The sequence below is a fragment of the Amblyraja radiata genome, chromosome 37, assembly GCF_010909765.2.
Source record: "Amblyraja radiata isolate CabotCenter1 chromosome 37, sAmbRad1.1.pri, whole genome shotgun sequence".
NCBI lineage: Eukaryota > Metazoa > Chordata > Chondrichthyes > Rajiformes > Rajidae > Amblyraja > Amblyraja radiata.
In genome coordinates, this window is record NC_045992.1 from 1,035,363 (window position 1) to 1,059,642 (window position 24,280).

General features: G+C 41.9%; 1 protein-coding gene across 2 annotated transcripts in view; it reads left to right on the forward strand.

The window, feature by feature from the left end:
• Positions 1-825: 825 nt before the first annotated feature.
• Positions 826-24,280, forward strand: part of ercc6 (ERCC excision repair 6, chromatin remodeling factor) — a 38,621-nt gene continuing 15,166 nt past the window's right edge. Inside the window, exons 1-11 of one of the 2 annotated variants that reach the window (XM_033012884.1) lie at positions 826-881; positions 2,289-2,729; positions 3,023-3,143; positions 3,978-4,083; positions 5,694-6,396; positions 12,275-12,409; positions 14,346-14,504; positions 15,336-15,471; positions 17,863-18,033; positions 20,608-20,784; positions 22,603-22,719. In XM_033012884.1, the coding sequence (XP_032868775.1) occupies positions 2,299-2,729; positions 3,023-3,143; positions 3,978-4,083; positions 5,694-6,396; positions 12,275-12,409; positions 14,346-14,504; positions 15,336-15,471; positions 17,863-18,033; positions 20,608-20,784; positions 22,603-22,719 (2,256 nt within the window). In that variant the 5' untranslated portion in view covers positions 826-881; positions 2,289-2,298. Of the gene's footprint in view, positions 889-2,288; positions 2,730-3,022; positions 3,144-3,977; positions 4,084-5,693; positions 6,397-12,274; positions 12,410-14,345; positions 14,505-15,335; positions 15,472-17,862; positions 18,034-20,607; positions 20,785-22,602; positions 22,720-24,280 lie in introns of both variants that reach the window. The other variant, XM_033012883.1, reaches the window with a different exon arrangement.

A 24,280-nucleotide genomic window follows, 5' to 3' on the forward strand; every position in this document is an offset into this window, starting at 1 on the left:
ACACTTTTTGCATTAGGACCATTAAACACTAGAGCTCTTGTAAAGAGGGCATATCGTCATCCGGCCCGGCAGGTGTCGCTGCAGAGTCCATCCCAGGCAATGTCCCCCCGCTCCGGCAGGTGTCGCTGTAGTGCGCTTTATCGTTCACCCCACCAGAAGACACAGAGGCGGTTTAGTCCTCCAGCCCAGTGGGGGCGCTGTGGGCGAGGGGAGAGTGCTGGTCCTCCTGGCCAGTGGGGGCGCTGTGGGCGAGGGGAGGGTGCTGGTCCTCCGGCCCAGTGGGGGGCGCTGTGGGAGGGAGATGGGGATGGGTCCTCCGGTCCAGTGGGGGCGCGCTGTGGCGGGAGGTGGGGATGGGTCCTCCAGCCCAGTGGGGGGCGCTGTGGGCGAGGGGAGGGCGCTGGTCCTCCGGCCCAATGGGGATGGGTCCTCCAGCCCAGTGGGGGCGATGGGAGGGCACTGGTCCTCCAGCCCAGTGGGGGCGCTGTGGGCGAGGGGAGGGCGCTGGTCCTCCGGCCCAATGGGGATGGGTCCTCCAGCCCAGTGTGGGCGATGGGAGGGCGCTGGTCCTCCGGCCCAATGGGGATGGGTCCTCCAGCCCAGTGGGGGCGATGGGAGGGTGCTGGTCCTCCAGCCCAGTGGGGGTGCTGCGGGCGAGAGGAGGGCGCTGGTCCTCCAGCCCAAAGATCTTTGCTCCAGCCTAGTGGTGATGGGTCCTCCAGCCCAGTGTGGGCGCTGCGGGAGGAGGTGGGGATGGGTCCTCCAGCCCAGTGGGGGCGCTGCAGGAGGAGGTGGGGATGGGTCCTCCAGCCCAGTGGGGGCGCTGTGGGCGAGGTGCGGCGGACAGCAGCAGCAGCTGAGCCGAGACTGGGCCGAGAGCGGTGAGCGGGGGCTGGCGGCCGGGGTGAGGGCCGAGGGCCGAGGGCGCTGTGGAGGGAAACCGGAGCACCCGGAGAAAGCCCACGCTGTCCCGGGTCGGGATGGGTTGGACCCCGGGCGCTGGGACTCAGGCAGCAACTCTCTCTCTCTGTGCCGCCGGTTGTCAGAGCCGACCGATCCCCGGGCCTCGGGCTTTTAGCAGAGAGACGCCGCTCTCCCCCCTCCCTCACCCCGGGCCCCTGCACCGACGGAGCCGCTGATGTTACTCCACCAGTGCCGGCCCGATGCTGCAGCCGCCGCTCCATGTTCTCCACAACTGTGTACAAACAAAGAACTACAGAGGCTGATTTGTACCAAAGACACAAAATGCCCATCTACCTGAAGACGGATCCCGACCCCCAAATTCACCAGCCTATGTTCCCCACAGATGCTGCCCGACCCCCTGAGTTACTCCAGCACTCTGTGTCTTTTTGTGTAAACTGGCACCTGCAGCTCCTTGTGTCTACACTTCCTCAGCCACATAGAACCCCACCACCCACGTGTGTGTGTGTGCTTACCATTAGGTTCCCTTTAAACATAAACCGGATCAAAGGGTGAAAGTCAGCCACAGGGAACTGAAGATGCTGCAAATCTAGAGCAAGAATCACAGTTCTGCTGCGGGTCAGACAGCAATTCAGGAGCGAACTAATTGGTGTTCGCTGAGTTACTCCAGCATTTTGTGTGTCTATACTTTTCTTTGTTGTTTATTATGGGTGTTTACAGAGTACTCTTATCTCGTCGTGCTGCTGCAAGTAAGAATTTAATTGTTCCGTTTTGGGACATATGACAATAAAACACTCTTGAAGTCTGAATCTGAGGAAGGTTCTTGATCTGAAACATCACCTCCCCATGTTCTCCAGAGATGCTGCCTGACCTGTGGAGTTACTCCAGTACTCTTATTTTTTCTCCCATTCTTTTAAATTTTAGGCTGTGTATGAACATATCTTATCCACGTACCTGTCCAATGTCTTGAACGTTATGATAATACCTGCCTCAATTGCCTCCTTTGGCAGCTCGTTCCACAAACCTACCACCATTTGTGTAAAAAAACGTTCCCTCAGGCTCCTATTATATCTCCCCCCCCCCCCCTCACCTTAAACTGGGTTCTCTTCTCGATTCTCCTACTCTGAGCAAAAGACTGTGCATTTACCTGATCTGTTCCTCTCATGATCTTGTACATTTTTGTAATATCACCCCTCATCTTCCATCACTACAGGATCCTCTAATCTTGTTGACAAACTATGTGGGATCTTATTGATGCCTGTATGCAAATCTAAATGCACCACGTCCAGTGTATGAATCCATTCCGAGCCTGCATGCCGTGCTCTTGTAATCATTCTGTGTCATTGTTCACTCTGCTCCTGTTATAGACCGCAAACCATGCCAACCGAAGGAAGCCAGTCTCCAGGTGGCCAGGGCCCAGATGTGGCATCTGCAGGTGGCCAGCATCCAGATGTGCCACCCGCTCTCCCAGCAGCTGGCCCACAGTTTCCTCAAGGACATGGAGCTCCTGCCGATGACTGGGCTGGCGCTGACGTCACTGACAGCAGACCGTCCACCTCGGGGGTCCTCGTTCCCGCTGAGGTGCGGGGCGCTGCAAAGGGGCTGCAGATTGACCGGCAGCAGATCCAGGCGGTGGAGCGGAGCGCCCAGGTGATGGAGCTGCAGAGCCTGGGAGTGGACATCTATGACCAGGAAGTGTTGGAGCAAGGAGTTTTACAACAAGTGGACAAAGCTATCAATGAAGCCAGCCAAGCAGCCAGGAGGGCAGAGGCAGAGAAGGAATACCATTCTGTGCTGGATGACCTGAGGTATGAGGATTTTATAGACTAATAATAGAGTAAAATTATTGGATTTATGTTCTTAAGTTCTAAGAATTCATAAGTTCTAAGAGCAGAATTAGATCCTCGAGTCCTGGCAACGTCTTCATAAATCTTCTCTGTACTTTTTCCAGCTTAATAACATCCTTCCTAGATCACTTCACATACTGAAATGTTGCATTGATCTGCAAGTGTGACAGACCGGATGGAACTTGTTGTGGTCAGCCAGATCCAAGGCAAACAATTTTGTGTGACACGTTTGTGTTTTTCCCCTTGTGCTCTAGGTCCACGACAGCGTGTCTGAAGCACACCAACCAGATCATCGAACAGCTGACTCCCTATGCTGCTACAAATAAAGACATCAACAGGAAGCTGGAGTCGGTGAAGAGACAGAGAGAAAACAAGGTACCACCTCATCTCCCTCCCATCACACACTGGATATCACCAACTGCTGGAGGTTGGAAGTGAAGAAGTAGAAACAAGGAACTGCAGATGCTGGTTTAGAAAAAAAGACAAAGTGCTGGTCAGGCAGCATCCCTGGAGAACATGGATAGGTGACGTTTGGGATTGGGACCCTCCTTCAGACTGATTGTAGGGGAGGGGAGAGAAAGAAAGCTGGAAGAGAGGAGGAGCAGGGCAAAACGTGACAGGTGAACACCAGCGATAGGCAGATGGTTGGACAAAGGCCGGAGATGAAACAAAGGTGTGAGATGAAGGGATTGAAGAATTGAGCATTGTGCAGCCAGAGGAAGGAGTGAACCAGTCAAGAATTAAATACATTTGGTAAACAGAGGTCGATATGGGAACTAATGGAGAGTTAATATGTACATACGATGTTGTATGGTCTAGGCAGAGTGGAATTGGCTGGCTATTCTCTTCGATGGAAAGATCAAACACTACAAATCTCGAGTACAAAATAAAGGGAAAGAGAAATAAGAATGACAAACTTTACACAGTATGTGGTTGAAATCCGAAACTTGAACCTACGGATGTGATGGTTCCATTGTGGCCTTTGAGAGGGGTTGGGTAAATATGTGGTGAGGCAAAATGAGCCGTGTGGAGGCGAAAGGGTGGAGGGTGGAATTGGAGAGTTGCTACAGTGGGGAGCCTGTGTGGATGCGATGGGCTAAATGGCCTCTTGTGCTATAACCACTGAATGAAATCTTTACATTGTCCTAACAAAGAGTGGAAAACAGTTGCAGAACATGGCTAGTTTAACGTTTGCTCTGCATTCCGAAGGAGAAACAACTGAAGAAGATCACGGCGAAACAGAAGCGGCTGCAGGCTGTGCTGACTGGTGCTGATGTTCAGAAACTCGAAGCTGAGTTTGAAACTTGTGAAGAAGGTAAAGCCTCAGTCTGCACTGTCATTATGAATGAATGAATGAATGAATAAGTTTATTGGCCAAGCATTCACATACAAGAAATTTGCCTTGGTGCTCCACCCACAAGTGACAACATGACATACAGTGACAGTTAAGATTGATACATTAAACATTATTTCCCTGTCATTTGGATTTCCATTTCCAATATTCATTGAGCCCACTAGATTTTTTGTTGTTGAAACATTCAATGAGCTATGTGGCTTTTATCTAAAGCTTCAAACAAAAACAGAAATGCTGGAAGAACAGCATTGATCAAATCAGATCAGCCATAATCTTATGAAAAGGTGCACCGAGCTTGAGGGGCTGGGGTCCTGGTTTGTACTTTCCATCTGCATGGTCATTGAATCTGTGTAGGGTTTCTCCAGTGTAGGAGACCATGTCAGGAGCACTCTGTGCAATATGTTAAATTGAAAGAAGTGCAAGTGAATGACTACTTCTGGGAGGACGTGGGTGATGACAAGACATGAAGTTACATCTGCACTTGCATGGGAGCGAGCTGTGAGAGGAGTGGTTAGAACTAGAGGAACAAACCAAGCAATTGCAGAGAGAATTGTGTTGGAATCACATTGAGGATGGGGAACCTGGCAGATGAGCTATCCTCCAACAGGCTAGGATTTTATTTCTTGAAGCGCAGGAAGATGAGGGATGATATTGTGGAATGCTTTTTAGCCAGACCATGGGAATCAAGAACCAGAGGACATAGGTTCAAGGTGAGAGGGGTAATATTTAAGAGGAACCCAAGGGGCAACCTTTTCCACACAGAGGGTGGTGGGTATATGGAATAAGCTGCCAATTACATGGATGGGAAAGGTTTCGAGGGCCAAACGTGGGCAGGTGGGAGGGTGAAGGCAAGGTGTCCAATGTTTCGACACAAGCAACTACAGATGCTGGTTTATAAAAAAAAACACAAAGTGCTCCAGTAACTTAGCGGGTCAGGCAGCCTCTCTGTGGACAAAATCGACTTATGGAACCATGTAAAAACAACCCATTCATTGCCCAGGGATGGCCTGTACAATACCACTTGTCCTCTTTCAGAAAGGTGTATTGCATGACTTCAGGCTGATTGTCAAAACACTGAAGAGAGGTTATTAACTAGCTCCTAAGGTGTACTAGATAAACAGTCTGAAATGGAAGAATGTACAATAAGGCAAAAATATGGATTTGGAACTACTTATTTGAAATGGCTGTGAAAGACTGAAATGGGGAACCCACTCTAATATTGTGTTTCTTACATTCACATTCTGGGGAGAAATGCCTGTGTGTTGTGTGAATAGTTTCTGCATCTGAAAGCAGGTATTTAGGAGCAGTGCTTTATCTGTGATGGTACGTGTCAGTACAGCATACTGCCACCTCTAGAAAGTTATAACTAGATTGGTGTACAACAGTCAATAGAGTCGTGTGAACTGCTATACACACAATGCAAAACCAAGCACTGGTTTGGTAAATATCCTGTTCATCTCAATTAACATTGGCACTAATATTGCTCTTAATGTAAAAATGCAGTTTCTGAATAGACTCTTTCTATCGAAAGTTACTGAATTGTTAGTATATCATACTTGTGTCCTTGACAGAAGCGGGTCCTTCATCTTTAGGAAGCATGTTGATGCCTGTACAAGAAACGGAATGGGAACATTTGATCCGTACGGGACAGATGACACCTTTCGGCACTAAAATATCTCAGAAAGAAACAAAAAAGGAACCTCGAAGGGTTATGCTCAACGATGCTTCGGATTTTGAGAAGTACCTGGTAGACCAGGCAAAGATGGCAGCGACACGCTGGAAACCTTTCATTAAAAGAAACAAGACAAAGGCACCGACTGTTACTAATCAAGTTGAAGCTAAGACTTCAAACAGCAGTACTTCCATTCCAAAAGATAGCCATAAAAGAAATGGCACCATGTCTAGAATAGACCAAAAGCTGAAGAAGCATTTGCAGAGGTTGCAGAGTAAAGCTGTGGAGACTAAATTTAAGGCGGGGGTTCCAGTGAAGAGGAGCTTGTGTCAGGAGCCCAGGATGGAGCAAGAGGACAAAGACACAGACAGCGATACGTCTCTCTATGTGCCTGATGAGGAGCTGCTCGACCCAGATCAGATGGATCTCGACAGTGATGAACTGTCGGGTTCCGAGAAGCTGAAGAAAGTAAAGAAGAAGAGGCAAAAAGCTCGGCGTACGGACAAAGATTTCACTGCAAGCTCAGGAGAAGATGATACGAAACACAGACTGAAAAAACACAAGGATGATGGCAATGTGGAGCTGTACCGGAAAAGATTACGGTTAGTACATTTCAGTTTTACGTACAAACTTGGTAAAAAAAGAAACCATAGGCCGGATCGAACCCAAGTCTCGGATACTCTAAGGCAGCAACTCTACCGCTGCACCATCAGTGTCTTATTTATTCAATATGACGATGATAATAATAATAATAATGGATGGGATTTATATAGCGCCTTTCTAATACTCAAGGCGCTTTACATCGCATTATTCATTCACTCCTCAGTCACACTCGGTGGTGGTAAGCTACTTCTGTAGCCACAGCTGCCCTGGGGCAGACTGACTGAAGCGTGGCTGCCAATCTGCGCCTACGGCCCCTCCGACCACCACCAATCACTCACACACATTCACACACATTCACACACAGGCAAAGGTGGGTGAAGTGTCTTGCCCAAGGACACAACGACAGTATGCACTCCAAGCGGGATTCGAACCGGCTACCTTCCGGTTGCCAGCCGAACACTTAGCCCATTGTGCCATCTGAAGCAACTTTTCATTTCGTATTGCTTTTCCCATCCCCCCCACCCCTCCTAGCTTTCTCCCCTCCTCTACAATCAGACTGAAGAAAGGTCTCAACTGGAAACGTCATCTATCCGTGTTCCCCTGAGGTGACGCCACACCCGCGGAGTTACTCCACCACTTTTGTGTCTTTGTTTGTAAACCAGCACCTGCAGTATCTTGTGTCTACTGCTTTACTGATACTGGTGGGCTGTCTGTTTGCTAATAATCAAACATAAATCAAGTTCTCTGCAGACTTTGGGATAGTAATCTGCACATCAGGATACCTTCCCTCCCCAATTTGTGGTCCATTGCCATCAAACTCTGTTGGATATTTTAATGTTACTGTTAATTGTTTGAATTAACTATATTTAAAGGCTAAAGTGTATTAGTTACATAATGGCAGTGCTTATGCAACATTATGTGTCAGAGTAGTTGTTATGGCATTGGGAAAGTTGCCCAGTTCAGTTGCCTTCCTGGATTATAACTAGTTTGACAGCAATGAAAACTGCCTTTTTATCAGCAAAATGCAATCGGGATGATAATATCTATGCAGACAACATTGTAAAACTATTGTGATACAGCAGTGCCTTCTAGTGGAAGACAACATTCACAGTTTGGTCCCAGCAGTCCTTCAAGTCTGCCACAAACCTATTGTGTGTAGTGTGTTTCTTTAGTTATGGATAACTTTGAACTCAAGGGAGACTGGATGCTGTTTATAGCTACAGAAGACTGTCATTTGTGATTCCAACCAATATTACTTTTTGCCAAGGATAGACTCAAAGTACTGGAGTAACTCAGTGGGTCAGGCAATGCAGAGGAGTGTGGAACTGGTAAAACGACTAGGGTGGAAGAAGGAGGCAAGGAGGGAGGGAGGATGGGATGGGACTCTGAGATGAAGTTACTTAAAATTAGAGAATTCAATGTTCATACCGCTGGGTTGTAAGCTACTCACGCCAAATATGAGGAGCAAAATATTACTTCTTTATATTAGAGTCATAGTGTGATACAGTGTGGAAACAGGCCCTTCGACCCAACTTGCCCACACCAGCCAACAATGTCCCAGCTACACTAGTCCCACTTGCCTGCGCTTGGTCTATATCCCTCCAAACCTGTCCTATCCATGTACCTGTATCACTGTTTCTTAAACAATGGGATAGTCCCAGCCTCAACTACCTCCTCTGGCAGCTTGTTCCATACACCCACACTCCTGTGTGAAAAAGCTACCCCTCGGATTCCTATTAAATCTTTTCCCCTTCACCTTAAACCTATGTCCTCTGGTCCTCGATTCCCCTACTCTGGGTAAAAGACTCTGTGCATCTACCTGATCTATTCCTCATGATTTTGTACACCTCTATAAGATCTCCCCTTATTCTCCTGCTCTCCATGGAATAGAGACCCAGCCAACTCAATCTCTCCCTATAGCTCACACCCTCTAGTCCTGGCAACATCCTCGTCAATCTTTGCTGAACCTTTCCAGCTTGACATTGTTGCTCGAGATTATTGGTGGATCCAGTAAGAGGGGGTTGATTGGTAGATCAACCGATGGTGGAGAGATAGTAACAAAGGATGGAGATGATACATGGAGAGGATAAAAGGATGCAAGTGATAGAATCTTAAAAGGGTGGGGATCTGGAGTGAGCAGGGAGAGATCATGAACGGGAGGAGAAGGGTAAAGGATCTGGGTGGGAGGGAGTGGAAAGAAAGTTGTGCAGGGGAGATGCTGGGTAAGTGAGGAGAGGCAGAGAGTGTGAAGCGAGTGGATTTACCACGTCCTCCCTGTGACCGTGTGGGTCTCCTGCAGGTGCTCCGGTTTCCTCCCTCATTCCAAAGCTATGCGGGTGTGTAGGTTAATTAGCCTCTGTAAATTGCCCCAGGTATGTAGTGTGAATGGGTGATGGATGGTCAGCCAAAGGGCCTGTTTCCATGCTCTCTCTAAACTAACAATCTGAGACTGGAGATTTCCAAGTTCATGCTATTGGGTTGTAGGATGTCCAGGCGGAGTATGAGGTGTTGTTCTTTCACTTTGGGATCATCATGGTCGAATGTGATGAAAGATAATCAACATGAAAGACACACCCCGTTTCTCTCTCTGCAGGTTCTGCCCAAGCTGCCACGTATTCATCATTTTCACTTCTTATTACAGAATCCAGCACAGTTGGATAGGCTGCCAACCATAAACATTTTTTTTAACTGTATGGATATGGTACTTTGAATTAAAAGCACACCTAAACAGTTGTCAATATTTTCCATTTGGATGAATTATTTATCTCATTTTGATGAATTTGGAAATTTTCCTGACTGCTGAAAGAAGCTGCACAACATTTGTTGCAAAGTCAGGGCCTAACGGCAGGAAACATTAACTTAATGTTTGTGGCTTTGTTAAACCAATTGAGTTCCCAAATCTCCTTTGTTTTTATTACCTAATTAATGATTAGTTGACTACAAAGTGCTTTTTCCATATACTTACAGCAAAATAGGAATACTGTTAACATACTTATATTATGTGAAACGACATATTTTGCTATGGTACATATATTAACGTGCATAATGTTCAGCTTTTGCTACTCACAAGACACAAAGCATTATTACATCAGAGCAGATAAGTCTCAAGTCTTTCACTCATATTTTCTGAGCAACTATTTCATTCTTCTAATTCAGCCTGCTTTTTTTTAATATGTGCGTTACGTAAAGACTATTTTTAATCTCACAAAAGCAATTCTGCGGTAAGTTTTTACCAAGGCAGAAAATAGGGACGACAGATGGCACAATGGGCTAAGTGTTCGGCTGGCAACCGGAAGGTAGCTGGTTCGAATCCCGCTTGGAGTGCATACTGTCGTTGTGTCCTTGGGCAAGACACTTCACCCACCTTTGCCTGTGTGTGTCCTTGGGCAAGACACTTCACCCACCTTTGCCTGTGTGTGTGGATGTAATTATGTGAAGCACTTTGGGGTCAATGCAAGTTGACTAAAAATGTGCTATAAATAAAGAAATTTAATTTTAATTTAGTGATGGGGCATGTATTTTAAAATGGTCATGCGGGGACTTGAAGAATGGTAGTTATCTTAACCTCGTTATGTGAACCTTTAATATCTTGCTCAAGTGTATAATTCCTTTTATTAATCTTAATTTGCTGGATGATTCCAGAGCCAATAAATGCGTGCATTATAGCAGTTACGACACATCAATGAAATGCACTCAGATATGACATGTAACTGTATCTCCATCTTAGTTTTATTGAATCGTCCAAATACTGAATTAGAGAAGTCAGTTGAGGATGCTGTGTTGTTTAAATGGATGAGATATTACCTTAACATGCTAACAATATTAAAAACACAGTATGGAGCCAAGAAATGAAATACTTAAGAAATCAAATTTCAATTCTTATTATCCATTCATAGTGCAATAATTCCTGTTTATGATCACTTGACTATTTTATTCAGAGTCAAATGAAACAGTGTTGGTTTTCCATGACCACAGAAGTGTGTCATAATATTTGTAAAGCAAATTGCATGTTTTGCTTGCTGCTTCTTTACAATCGCTAATAGATTTTTGTGCTGCACCCTTTTGTTAAAGTGTCAAATTTATTTCCCTGCCCGTCTGGAACATAGAACTGTACAACACATGAACAGGCCCTTTGGCCCACAATGTAAGTTCCCAACACAATGCCAAGGTAAACTAATCTCATCTGCCTGCATATGATCCATATCCTTCAATTCTCTGCACATCCATGTGCCTAAATAAAAGCTATAATGTCTACCTCTGCTGCCACCCCCAGCAGCTCGTTCCACGCACCCACCACCTTTGTGTAAATAAAAGAATAAACAGTACTAAGATCACCAATCTATCAATCCCACTTTTAATAGATCGGCCCAGCATTTGGCCTTCTCTTCATACTCTTCCCTTTTATTGGCAAGTAATCAAGAGTTTAACATTCTTAATTAAAAGAGACACGAAGGTCACTCCATGAAATAATTATGGAACATATTGCAAAGTCGTATTCTAATCAATAAAGCCAACTAGTTGATAACTATTTTGAAGATGACAGGCTTTGTGGTGCATTTTATGTCCAGAGGAATGATTTCAGACTTGATATTTTCCCATTATTTATTTATAGCAGATTCAAGTCACTTGTTGACCTGCTGCTTTCCCCCCACTCACAGTTTATAACAGTGGTATTGGGTGGCCATGAAGAAGAGTGAACATAGTCCTAGATGATGTTGGCTACGTTCCTCAGCAATGTGAAGTGCAGGTGGAGTCGAAGGGAGGGAGGCTGTTCTCCCTTCCCCCAGTAATCTTAAATGTTGAAATAATGTCTCAATCCTGCTGATTTGTTTTGCATTTTATTTTGGGATTTCTCTTCAGATTCCCGCTCTTGTTGTAAGTCTGCATAGGAGTGATTACACGAGTAAGATGGGTTATGACTGCCTTTCACACGGTACCCACATAACCCAGACTGCTGCATTCCACCGATCTGAATGCAGATGCTTAAGTGCTCTCTATGCTGTTTATAATGAATGGCTTTTGGGAAAAGAAATCAATCTACATAAGTTACTACAGCACCTGATTGATTTTTTTGCACTACTGATGAAAACCTGGCAGTGATTTTTATTAGCATTGCCCCAGCACATTTCAAGGTTTCATGAACTATATGATTCTCTGTTGTATCTTAGTTTATTTTGGAATTTAGGACAGATTGGCTAACAGGCAAAATACATACAATTGGGAGCAAAAGGAAACATTTTCAAGTTGGGAAGCTGTAATTAGTGGTGTGGTACAACAGCTGTTTACAAAAGATATCCATGACTTGGATCAGGGGACCAAGTATAATATATCCAAGCGTGGCATTGATACGAAGTTGTGCTTGGTGCAGAGAACCTTGACGTTATTGAAAGATAGACGCAAAATGCTGGAGTAACTCAGCGGGACAGGCAGCAACTCTGGAGAGAAGGAACGGGGGAAACGCCACCCATTCCTTCTCTCCAGAAATGTTGCCTGTCCCGCTGAGTTACTCCAGCATTTTGTGTCTATCTTTGATTTAAACCAAGGCAAGGCAGATTCCTTGTATGTATACATACTTGGCTAATAAAATGTATTCAATTCAATTAAATTCAAACTGTATAGGAAGGAACTGCAGATGCTGGTTTACACCGAAGATAATCCAGAGATGCTGCCTGTCCCGCTGAGTTACTCCAGCATGTAGAGTGTGTGTCTATCTTAAGTTTTATCTGTCTACTGTATCAATGCCTCTCCTAATGAAGCATACTTCCATCAGGTCTCCCCTCAACCTCTGGCCTTCCAGAGAAAACAACCCAAACTTTGCTACTTTGTCAGGCTCTAAGCTTTTTCGGTATTAATGTAACCCATTGTGTCTGCACGCAGGAAATGGAATAGGAAACGGCTGTTAGAGAAGGAGCAGCGACGAGCGAGTGGAGAGGGTGCTGCATCTGATGAGAGTGATGCAGAGTTTGATGAGGGCTTCAAGGTGCCAGGCTTCCTTTGGAAAAAGCTTTACAAGTATGTAAAACCGTGAAGAATAGAAAAGATTTGTAAGTTTCTGTAAGACTGAATGTGAGGAGATTGGTGGTGGTGAGAGGTGGGGCACCATGGCTGGGAATGGAAAGGCATATCGCTAGATAGCTGCCTGTCCATGGGTGGGGAATATAAGCAACTGTAAAAGAAATTAACTTGGATGGTCTCGAGTTTTCAGTAAATGTGGGAAAGCAAAACAAATTAATTGTTAAAACTGGCAGACAACGTTTACTTTATTAGAGTTATAAAGTCTTTGCCATTGGATTACATTTTAGTTAATTGGTTTGTACATGTGTTTATTTCCTATTGGCTTTGGCCAAGTAGTAAGACTAAATAATGCAGATATTTCCATCTTGGTGGAAGCAGCTTTCAATGGAATTGGTTTGTGATGCTGTAGGAAAGAGCAGTGGAGACTCAATCATTTTATTGACCGCTCGTGCAATTAATAACGGTTTTTGAGTGAATCAAAAATGGATCATTCTGCATTTAGCAAATTACCAGTAAAAGTCAATGCTTACTTAAAATCCACTAATGTATAGTTTGCAAAATATACTGTTACAACATTTATTGTTTACTTTAAAATATTGGCAAAATCACAATAGTCACAACACAGGCAATTCAGCCTTTCGAGGCAGTGCTAGATATGTTAGACTAGAGCAATCTGGTTACTGCCTCTCACTTGCTTCTCCTAAATCTTTCCCTTCAGATAATTTTCCTGCTCCCCTTCAAAAGTCTATTCTTGAATTGGCTTCCATTACTACCCTGGCAGTAAAAACCAGATCCCAATCATTTACTTGCCAAATTTTTGTTTAGTGTCACTTTTTATTCTTTTTCAATCATTTTTATTCAGTTTATCTAGTTCTTGACCATATGCCTGTGGCAACAGCTTCTCTCTATCTATTCTATCTATGTTCTTCATGATTCTAATTACTTCTATCAGGTCTCCGCACAACATTGTCCTTCCAAAGAGGACAAACCCAGCTTCTTCAGTCTATCCTCATTACTTGGGACTGTTCTACAAATCATTTTGGTAAAACGCTTCTGTTCCCCTTGCAAACCTTTCGATCTTCCCTGATGTGTGATGTTTTGAGAGATTGATCATGACTTCCTTGTTCTTGCGCTCAGTATCTTTGTTTAAAATACCCTGTGCCTTTTTAACTATTTTTCCAACCTATCCCACCACGTTCAATGATCTGTGCACATACACCCATCATCTGTTTTTCGTACTCCCTTTTCGAATTATACCTCTGAATTACATCACTGCTTCCCACACTTCCTATCACTCTTCACATTTCTGTGTATAAAATGTAGTCTGTGCTTGCCTGATTCTGCCTTTATCATCTTTTTATTATGTATGCAACCTCTGTGACATCTGCAGATTTGAGAATGGTGCGCTGTATACAAGTCAACGTTATTAATATATGGTATCCCTAGGGAAATACTCTGCACAATTTCCTCGTCCAACAAACAATATTTGACGATTACTCCCTGTTTCTGATTACATAGTCACTTTCCCTTCTATGCTTCTGCTGACCCTATAACTGAATGAAAGAATTATCTGTAAAACATTTAGTGAAAATTATTAGGCTTTCAAGCAATATTAACTTAGTTTCACAGCTTCACAATTATATAATGAATTACAAATTGCTAAATTAAGGCACAACTGTAGTTATTACTTCTGGTTTTGAATTGATTTAGGTTTAATAAAGTTTCAATATTGTCACGTGTACTGAGGTACAATGAAAAGCTTTGTTTTGCATGCTATCCTATCAGAGCAGATAATATTAAACATAAACACAATAAAGTCAAAACTCAAATACAGTAGATAGAGCAAAGGGAAAATTCGAGATTATTTTGCTGCTAACGACTATTTGTAAATGGTTTTGTACTGCAAAGTGAAATCTCTCTCTGCTGCTTCCAGGTACCAACAGACAGGTGTGAGGTGGCTGTGGGAATTGCACTGTCAGCAAGCAGGGGGGATCCTGGGAGATGAAATGGGACTGGGCAAGACCATTCAGATAATTGCCTTTTTGGCAAGCCTGAGCTACAGCAAGATAAGGACACGCGGCTCAAATTACAGGCAAGTGCTGCCCTGCAGACTGTCAGTCTGTGTAGCTCAATTAATATTTCATCATTTGTATTGCTGTTGTAGGAATGACTCGTGAATTTTTAATGACATTTCAATTACAATATTCCTTTAATTCTTTTAGTAGGACCATCAAAGGGAATTTTTATGAGATGGAGGAGCTGAGGGCAAGGGAAATTAAACATGTAACACATTTAATGAATGGTGAAACATTGAAACTTCATTTTGCAGAAGAGAAACACATGATGCCACCGATCGATGAATGTATACAGTTACCCTTTTCAATAGAGCCTGTTTGCAAACTCACTTGTGCTCAATATCAATATTTTGTGTAAACTGAATTTTAAATCACGTATATAAAAAGTTATCTTACTTTATTAAATCTAGTATTAAAATCTCCTTTGGCAGCATTCCATATCCACAGCTTTTACACTGTAATGAATATCTTTCGATGCTGTCAGTCGATCTGAAAAGATGCTATTATGCAGATGTACTCGACTGCCCCTGAAGACTTGCACCTCTTTGTTTTTCTCTTGTAAACTGTTGGTTTACATGAGGATGACACTTTGCAGTGTCCTGGACAATGAGGGGGCTTGTCGAACAGCATGTTTTCCCAGAAAGGATCTATTGATACTTTCTGTTTGCTCTAGGTTTCTGCAGCTTTTTTTTTTCATTTTTATTATTGATGTTTGCTGTTGAGTATAACTTCCAGACGACTAGAATATGCCTAATTTAGAAGATTGTTTTGGTATTGATATGCCATGATGTTACATTAGTGAGAGATGCACGTGTTAAAGTTTATGTTTTTTTCCTTTTAAATTGAAGGTACGAGGGTTTGGGGCCTGTAGTTATTGTCTGCCCGGCAACAGTGTTACATCAGTGGGTGAAGGAATTCCATACATGGTGGCCACCATTCAGAGTTGCAGTTCTTCATGAAACAGGCTCTTTTACCAGCAGGAAGGCAAGTATTTAGAAAAGCTGGCGTCATGGAATAGCCTAACGTAAAGCAAACATTGCGTTGAGATATTCATGAATGTAAAATAATCTCGAGCCGGTTTGCATAAGGAAATTGTGAGATTAGTACAATATGATTAATATCAATATATTATATTTTCTTTATTTAATAATGTAATAACTTCAAGTTTAGCATTATTCAAACTTATGTAGGAATAATAGAAGTGAAGAAATTGGATACGCTTTAGAATTTATGGTAGACGTATCCACAAAAGTAAGATAATCTTTTAGGATGTGCCTTTATCTATATTATTACAGCACATAAACATTGCAATTCTTTAGGAAATGCTAGATTATGAATTTAATAAACATACTCAATTAAAAATATAAATGTTTGTATTAATGTCAATATTGGCAGATTCTATGCACAGGAATATGTATTTACTGATGTTTGCCACACAGTTCATTGCTTGCCATCTTGCATAACTTCCTGAAGTGTTTGAAGATAAAAGAAAATATTCAGTACAACTCCAATGAGTATATTTTAGGCAGTTTTAGTTCTCACAGCTGAAGTCTCATTGTTTTCCTAACAATTTAGAAATCCGGTACTCTCAGTTTAGTTTAGATACAGCATGGAAACAGGCCATTCCGGCCCACCGAGTCCATCAATCACCCACTCTCTACAACGTACAGAGGCTAAATACCCACATTTAGTTGGGATGTGGGAGGAAATCGGAGCACCCGGAGGAAACTATTACAGACGACCTCTGGTTAAGTTAACTATCAAAGTCTTTAACAGGGCTTTTGAATTCCTAAGGCCCCAATAACTTTGAATACAACAAATGCACATTAATTCACATTGTATTTCATGAATTTAATCTTTTGTTATTCAAGCTCCAGCTAAAGATAATGAAATCTTTGGAATAATTTGGGGTAAAAGTGTTAGTTGGGTGTATTGGAGGTTAACCTGCAGGATTCATGTTCTAGTCCCCATAATGACAGTGTTTGAGTTACCAAGTAACATAATCAGCATGGATTGCTACAGGGATTACATTCATGAGAATGTTTAACCCTAGAAAGTAATCAGCATCCAAGATTAACTACAAATTCAGTGTATTTTAATATGAGCCAAGAGAAGGTTAAAATGAAAATATCTCCTTGCAGAATCTTATCTTCCAATTTTAGTTCAATAAATAATTATTTGCTTCTTACAAAATTTGTTTGATTTTAGAAGGGAGCTAAGGAACATTAATAATTTGATGCTTCATTTGAATGTAGTCCTGAGAATACTGCCACAGACATTCCCACCTACCTATGCATAGATTTTTAAATACTTGATCTGGAAAAATATTCACATTTTCTTTGTTGCAAGAGATAACATGAAAACTTTTAATTTGTTTCTATTTTCAAGTTAATGTCAGCAGTGATTAAATATGGAAACCAGTTATAATTTGTTAGTTATCTGCAGATCAACATATTTTAATAGCGTAAGTTCAATTGATTAAATCCAAGTTAATTATTAATTGAAAGCATTTCCTTCTGCCAGTGAAATGTTCACAATATTTTGCTGATTTAATATCCTCTTTGTGTATATGGATAAGTTGCAATCATTTGCCAATCTGATTGATTGTAATAACTGGAAATGAGGTAGTGTTCTGGAGATGACATGCTAATCAGAGACTGTTCAGTAACCACTGAAATATAGTAAAAAGCCTTTTATATTTTCTACGATGATGAGAATACTCAATCTCCAGTTTTAGTGTTCAGCAGTGCAGAAAATGATGCCAAGGATTGTTTTATTTGTTCTGTACATTATTAAGAAGCTGATGAAGACTGGGCTTTTTCCTTTGACAGGGAGCATCTTCACTCATGTTGTTTCCCCTGCCTGCCCAAGATCTTGTTTATTTCAATATTTTGCTTGAAGGAAGTTTAAATTAATTACAGGTTCAGCAATTCATGGCTGTGAACCTCCTTTGCTCAGTTTGCTGTGCATGGCCGCCCTTCATGCGTTGCATTTAAGTCCTGTTTTGCTGGTATCTGACAATGTGATTTATGGCTGTTGCTTTCTAACAGTCCACTGTTTGCCCTCTAGGAGGGATTGGTCTCCAGAGCATCAATAATAACAGCACCACTTTCACAAAATGTCTTTTAATGATGGAAGAACTGTGTTCATTGAGTTAGGCTAATTGCAGGCATCGTTTATTAATTGCAAAAACTAGGAGAGGTTACATATTTTACAAGCACTTAATTTGAAATCACGGGAGATGTTTTGAGAATTAAATCTGCTGATGGAAGTCTTGGTACACTTTATAATGATTTTTGTTATCACTGTACATGCAAAATAGAGAGTGTTACTGTACATGGTATTGCAATTACACAGTGTCTTTTGATCTTGCAGGAGAGGCTCATTCATGAAATTGCAGAATGCAATGGTATTCTGGTCACCTCTTATTCCTACATCCGGATCATGCAGGAGCCACTTGCACACTATCACTGGCAATATTTAATTCTAGATGAGGGGCACAAGATCCGAAACCCAAATGCTGCCGTTACTGTTGCGTGTAAACAGGTATCTCAACATTTATTTTACCTTTTCCTCTGGTTTGGTATGAGCAGAATCGGACAGAATGTGTAGCTCATCCTCAAATGATTATGTTTATAATTAAATTGCACGCTAATCTCTTTCAGATGCTATTATGTTGACCACATGCTGGTGATTACAGATACAGGGCAGTAAAGGTTATGTCCAGTTCCTTATCAGAACAACCATGATGAGGCAACTCTCTGTCAGTCCATGCCTTCTATAGGGCAGACGCCAAATGTTTTGGAACTATCTACAGTTCTCAGTTATGAATAAGGGGTAGGCCATTTAGAACTGAGATAAGGAAAAAGCTTTTTCACACAAAGAGTTGTGAATTTGTGGAACTGTCTGCCTCAAGGCAGTGGAGGCTGATTCACCGGATGCATTCAAAAGAGAATTAGATAGAGCTCTTTGGGCTAGTGGAATCAAGGGGTATGGGGAGAAGGCAGGAACGGGGTACATTGGATGGCGGTACTGGCTCGAAGAGTCGAATGGCCAACTGCTGCACCTATTGTCTATGTATCGCAGTACAAGTCTAGTTCATTGATGATGGGGGTAATGGATCATTGAGAAGTCTGCTACACTTGAGACAGTTTAGGACAAGTTGGGAGTTGTTGAGATGGATGATAGAGCTTCATTAGTGTTGGTGGTGGGATAAACACAAAGCTAGCCAGCATTAATCAAGGCCAATCTTCTTGATCAGTAGAATATGAGAGTCCAGCTAAACTTCATGTGAAAGCACACTTGGTATTTACTTTGTGCCAGATCATTACATTTCTGATCCAGAAGGGGCTGAAGTGTCAGTTAAATTCTGTGGGGGCGTAATATTGTGCCTGTATTTTTGATGTACAGGTGACCCGTTATGGATTTCACAAATCAATACCCCAAAAATTGGATATATGCAATCAAATTTGCTCTTTCAAAATTTATGTGGGAAAAAATTTAATAAATGCGAAAATGGGGGGTAAAAAGCCATGGCAAAGTGAGATGCCTGTTCACATGTCCTCTGACTGGAGAGATCGTGACAAAGGAGAGACTCGGCTGTGATCTTTTACTTTAGTTTAGACATACAGCAAGGAAACAGGCCCTTCGGCCCACCGAATTTAGGGCTGACCATCGATCACCTGTTATCCCACTTTCTTATCCACTCCCTACACACTGGGGAAATCTTATTATATACAATGGTCCTATGTATTCAGAAGCTGTCACATGAAGTTAATCTGTCTATAAGGAACTGGACTTTTTGTACCTACTGTCCATCTTTATGGGCACTGTCATCACTTAGGAATATTTTGTATTTGAAAAATTCAATCATCTGCAATGAGTTTTTTTTGGTATAAAAACATGCAAAGATCTATATTAAAATGGAGAACATTCTTGTCCTCCACACATCCCAGTAATCTTTTCATCCACACAATTAATGTTTCATATAAATAAATGTTATGTTAGCTGCTAATAGATTTAAACAGTGCAATCTTTGAGAACAGCAAACTCCAGACATTTTCCCGAGTGATTCTGGGGAGAGGGTTTCAAGGAAGCAGCCACAGACTCTGAACTTCATTTCAGGAATATATGCTGCAGTTTTTCATTAATTCACAGGATGTTAGAGCTTTGTAAGACAGGCCAGCTTTGATTGGCCACCCCTAACTGTCCGAGAGTTGAAATTCACTAAGCTGTTTCAGAGGATGGTTAAAGTTCAACTCATTGCTCTTGGGTTTGGCCTGGAGTCACATTGAGGTCAGACTAAGTAAGGAGGCAGACTTCCCCTTCTGTAAAGCATACGGGTATTTTTACCACAAGCAGGTGGTCACTATTCTCAATAATATTCTTTACTTATTGAATTTGCAAGACCATATTGTTATATTCCAGAAATATAACCTGTGCATTACTCCAAACAGGACCAGAGTTGGATGTTCTATTACAGCTAATTATAACATAGTTACAGAAAACAATATGCAATTATAGGAAAGATAATTAGTGTATTCTAAAGTTAACCCAGAACCATTTATTACAGTTACGGTGAATGAGATCTCATCTTTAAATCATTGTTTACTGATAGCAAACCCCATCACTAGATTGAACTAAAGATAGATACAAAAAGCTGGAGTTACTCAGCGGGACAGGCAGCATCTCTGGAGAGAAGGAATGGGTGACGTTTCGGGTCGAGACTGATACTCCAACGTTTTGTGTCTATCTTTGGTTTAAATCAGCATCTGCAGTTCCTTCCTACTTGTTTGAACTATCCTGATATCTTTCTTAAAAGAATTTTTGTGAACTTAACTTTGGCACAGCTTTATTGAATCATAAGAGCTTTTAATGTAGATTAATATTTAAAGAGATGTATTTGATCTAAGTTTCATAGTGGTCTTGCACTCAGTGCTGTTAATGGATACTGCTTGCCTATGAGTAGCAAAATTAAACTAGTCACCGTATTTTTATACTGCAGAGCTATAAATTTTATTTGATGGAGAGCTTGAAGCAACAGTGTGAAGTGAATTAACAGCAACAAGTTTGGGGACAAGTCATGATTGCATAAACTATGTTCATTCTTTTGTTCGACAGTTCCGGACTGCACACCGAATTATCCTGTCTGGTTCACCGATGCAGAATAACCTGAAGGAGCTCTGGTCCTTGTTTGACTTCATTTTTCCAGGAAAACTAGGAACATTGCAAGTCTTTATGGAACAGTTTTCTGTCCCTATTACAATGGGAGGTTATCAGAATGCTTCCCCTGTTCAGGTACCAGGCGGTCAGGTTGCTACTTTCCAGACACTGTAACGAATAAGAAATTTGTCTTTTGAATGCAAATCAACCATCTATATATTTACAACTTCTCCTGCTACACAGTTGCTATGCATACACATTAAATCCATATCACATTAGAGGAATGGAAGTGTTACTAATTTATGCATATCTTCTGATTAGAGTTATACAGCATGGAAACTGGCCCTTCAGCCCAATTTGTCCATGCCAACCAAGATGCCTAATCTAAACGTCCCATTTGCCCACATTTGACCATATCCCACTAGACCTTCCTATCCAGCTGTAAGCATGTTTTGAATGCTCCATTCCGTAGTTTAAAACAGATAGGCAAATGAGAAAGAGAAATTAGAGTCATACAGCATGGAAACAGGCCCCTCAGCCCACCTTGCCCATGCAGATCAAGCTGCCCCATCTACACCAGTCCCACCTGCCAGCGTCTGGCCCATATCTCTCTTGAAGAAGGGTCTCAACCCGAAACATCATTCCTTTTATCCAGAGATCCTGCCTGTCCTACTGAGTTACTCCAGCATTGTACGTCTATCCTAACTCTTGCCTTTCCTGTCTATGGACAGGACCTGTCCATGTACTATATCATAGATACATAGACAATAGGTGCAGGAGTAGGCCATTCAGCCCTTCGAGCCAGCACCACCATTCAATGTGATCATGGCTGATCATCCACTATCAGTATCCCATTCTCCCCATACCCCTTGATCCCGCTGGCCCATAAGAGCTCTATCTAACTCTCTCTTGAAAGCTTCCAGTGAATCGGCCTCCACGGCCTTCTGAGGCAGAGAACTCTCTATGTGAAAAACTTGTCCTCATCTCAGTTCTAAATGGCCTACCCCTTATTCTTAAACTGTGGCCCCTGGTTCTAGGCTCCCTCAACATTGGGAACATGTTTCCTGCAGCTAGCGTGTCCAATCCCTTAATAATTTTATATGTTTCAATAAGATTCCCTTTGCATTCTGGTTTGGAATAGTGAATTAGATTTTCTTTGCATAATAAAAACATTGTTTATAATAATACTCATTAATTAAGTAGGTGTCGTAATTGTACTATAATAGCCCACCCTCAGTTTCCAGCAGATCCACTACTTTGCCATATGTTCCTTAAAGCAAAAACAGACCTCTGTTTGTGTGGTGATATTTTCTTGTCTTAAGCCTGCTGTTGTCGCATCAAGCAGACACTAATCTTTCCATGTAATGTACCTTTCTTGTTGGCCCCCTGCAGGTTTCCTTTTGATTTTTGGACCACTTAGATTAGTGATAAATGACATTTGGACTGAGATAGGATTAGACGCAAAGATAACGTACCATGATGAAAGGTCCATTTCCCTGAGGGAAGGACTTACGCAGCTAATAAAACTTCCATTTCATGTCCTCTTGAGAGCTTCGAACTAGACCCTGGTTTTAAGCCTTAAACCATTAAATATAGAACCAAACATCAGTATACTGGAGCATTGATACCATTAAAAATTAAATATAAAAGCCACATCTGCCACTAGAAGGATTAGCACAAATGGAAGATTATTGTAGTTAATAGCAGTATTGTGATGTTAATTAACTTACCTGCATTATTTCTCAATTTTTTTCAACAAAATAACCCTTACAAGAGAGGAATTAACAGTCAATTCGTCATCATGTGTATTAAAATGTATTGCATCATGTCTAAGGGTTCTGTTAAATGCTGATGAAGGCTTTCTTAAAGCAGTATTTTGATTTAGCTATTGTGTATTTGTCCCAAGGACCATCAAGAATACAACACCAACTTCTTCTTCTGTACTTTCCCCAGGTACAAACCGCCTACAAATGTGCTTGTGTTTTACGGGACACTATAAGCCCATACTTGCTACGAAGAATAAAAGATGATGTAAAAATGAATCTGGCATTACCAGATAAGAGTGAACAGGTGAGTAAAATACAGAGCTTTATTGCCCAAAGTAAATTTCTACCTGGCAGTATATAGTTTAGTTATCCTTTGACAGGACAGCACATTATTCTATGTTCGTACCCAATGGGAAACAATATTGTACTGTGCCTGGACCAGAGCTTCCTGCTCTGGGCAGGGGGTACTGGTCAATTATCGTACGTGTTGTTGCTTTGATTCCGATTGTTTGACAGCAGAGACGAGGGAATGCATCTGGGAACTTGTTGATTTATTAAGACACAAGCGTTGCACTCCAGATGCAATTACCCACGGAGTTATTGAGAATTGCACATTTCATAATGAAAAGATGGATTCTTCTTGAATCACTTTTGGGGACATGTGAGTAACAGCTGCACTATTTTAATTCTGAAGTTAAGCTGAATATAATGTATATGAACACTTGTTCTCAATGGAACTAGAGACCCGCGCGATTATTGGTTTGCTTAAAAAGCAGATGAACAAAACATTAGACGGATGACCTCCAGAGCTTCTCCAGACCCTTTCCTTGGTAGCTTGGTGTGACAGTAGTTGCATTAAATATTAAAATGCCATCATGAGGCACAGCAGGGGTGATGCATACAAAATAACAAAGATTTCAGTCATACAAAAATAAAGAGCACTTCACATCTGTGGGCACAGATGCTGATTGTGGGTTTTTTAATTGTTCCCCATAAATTTTTAATTACCTATATAAGTTAATGCTGAATTAAGAAGGAAGCGTATCATTTTTAATTTTACCCCATAAATTTAATGACCTTTAAAAAAAAATTGGTATTAATTAATTAATTAGCAGTGTGTCTTGTAGTTTGCTATCAAACATACAGCATGCACAAATTGTAAGCAGTTTCATGTTTTCTGTCCCAAAGAGTTGGCAGTAATGTATCCCAGCAAAGGTGTTTGTCGTACACAGGAACTAATGATTAGTTTAAAAGCAGAACTAATCACAAAGTGGAATATTCATCAATAATACACAACTCTCCAGTGTTGTGCTGCTGCATTATACCATCATCACTTTATATAAAGATATGAATAATTCCTGAAGCATGTTGCTCATTCCTGTTTTGATTGTCTTCCTTCTGTTGTGGTCTATAATGCCACTTATTTCTAAAGGACGAGGCGTGAATCATACAAGTATGGTGACTGGCCTCCTTCTATCCTGTAGCCACTTCTACATATGTGTCAGAGATTGGAGAGGATTGGCTTGTTATGGGCAGACTATGTTACAAGGAATTCCTATTTTCAAGGAATTTTACTTTTGTTTGTAATGATCCGGAAGTGGCGGCGCTGCCATGCAGCTGCGGCTCGCGAGCAGTCCGTCTGTCTTTTCTTTTTTTTTTGTTTTCTTTTGTCTTGTTGGACGTATGTTTTAGTTTATTTTTAGCTGTGTATGTGTGGGGGGGTGGGGGAAAATTGTTTTAATCTCTTCCTTCGGGGGGATGCGACCTTTTCTTGTCGTATCTCTGTCTCCGTCTGCGTTGAGGCCTAATCGCGGAGCTGGCGGCTTCCAACTGGAACCGACCTCGAAGCTTCAGAGGCAGAGCCT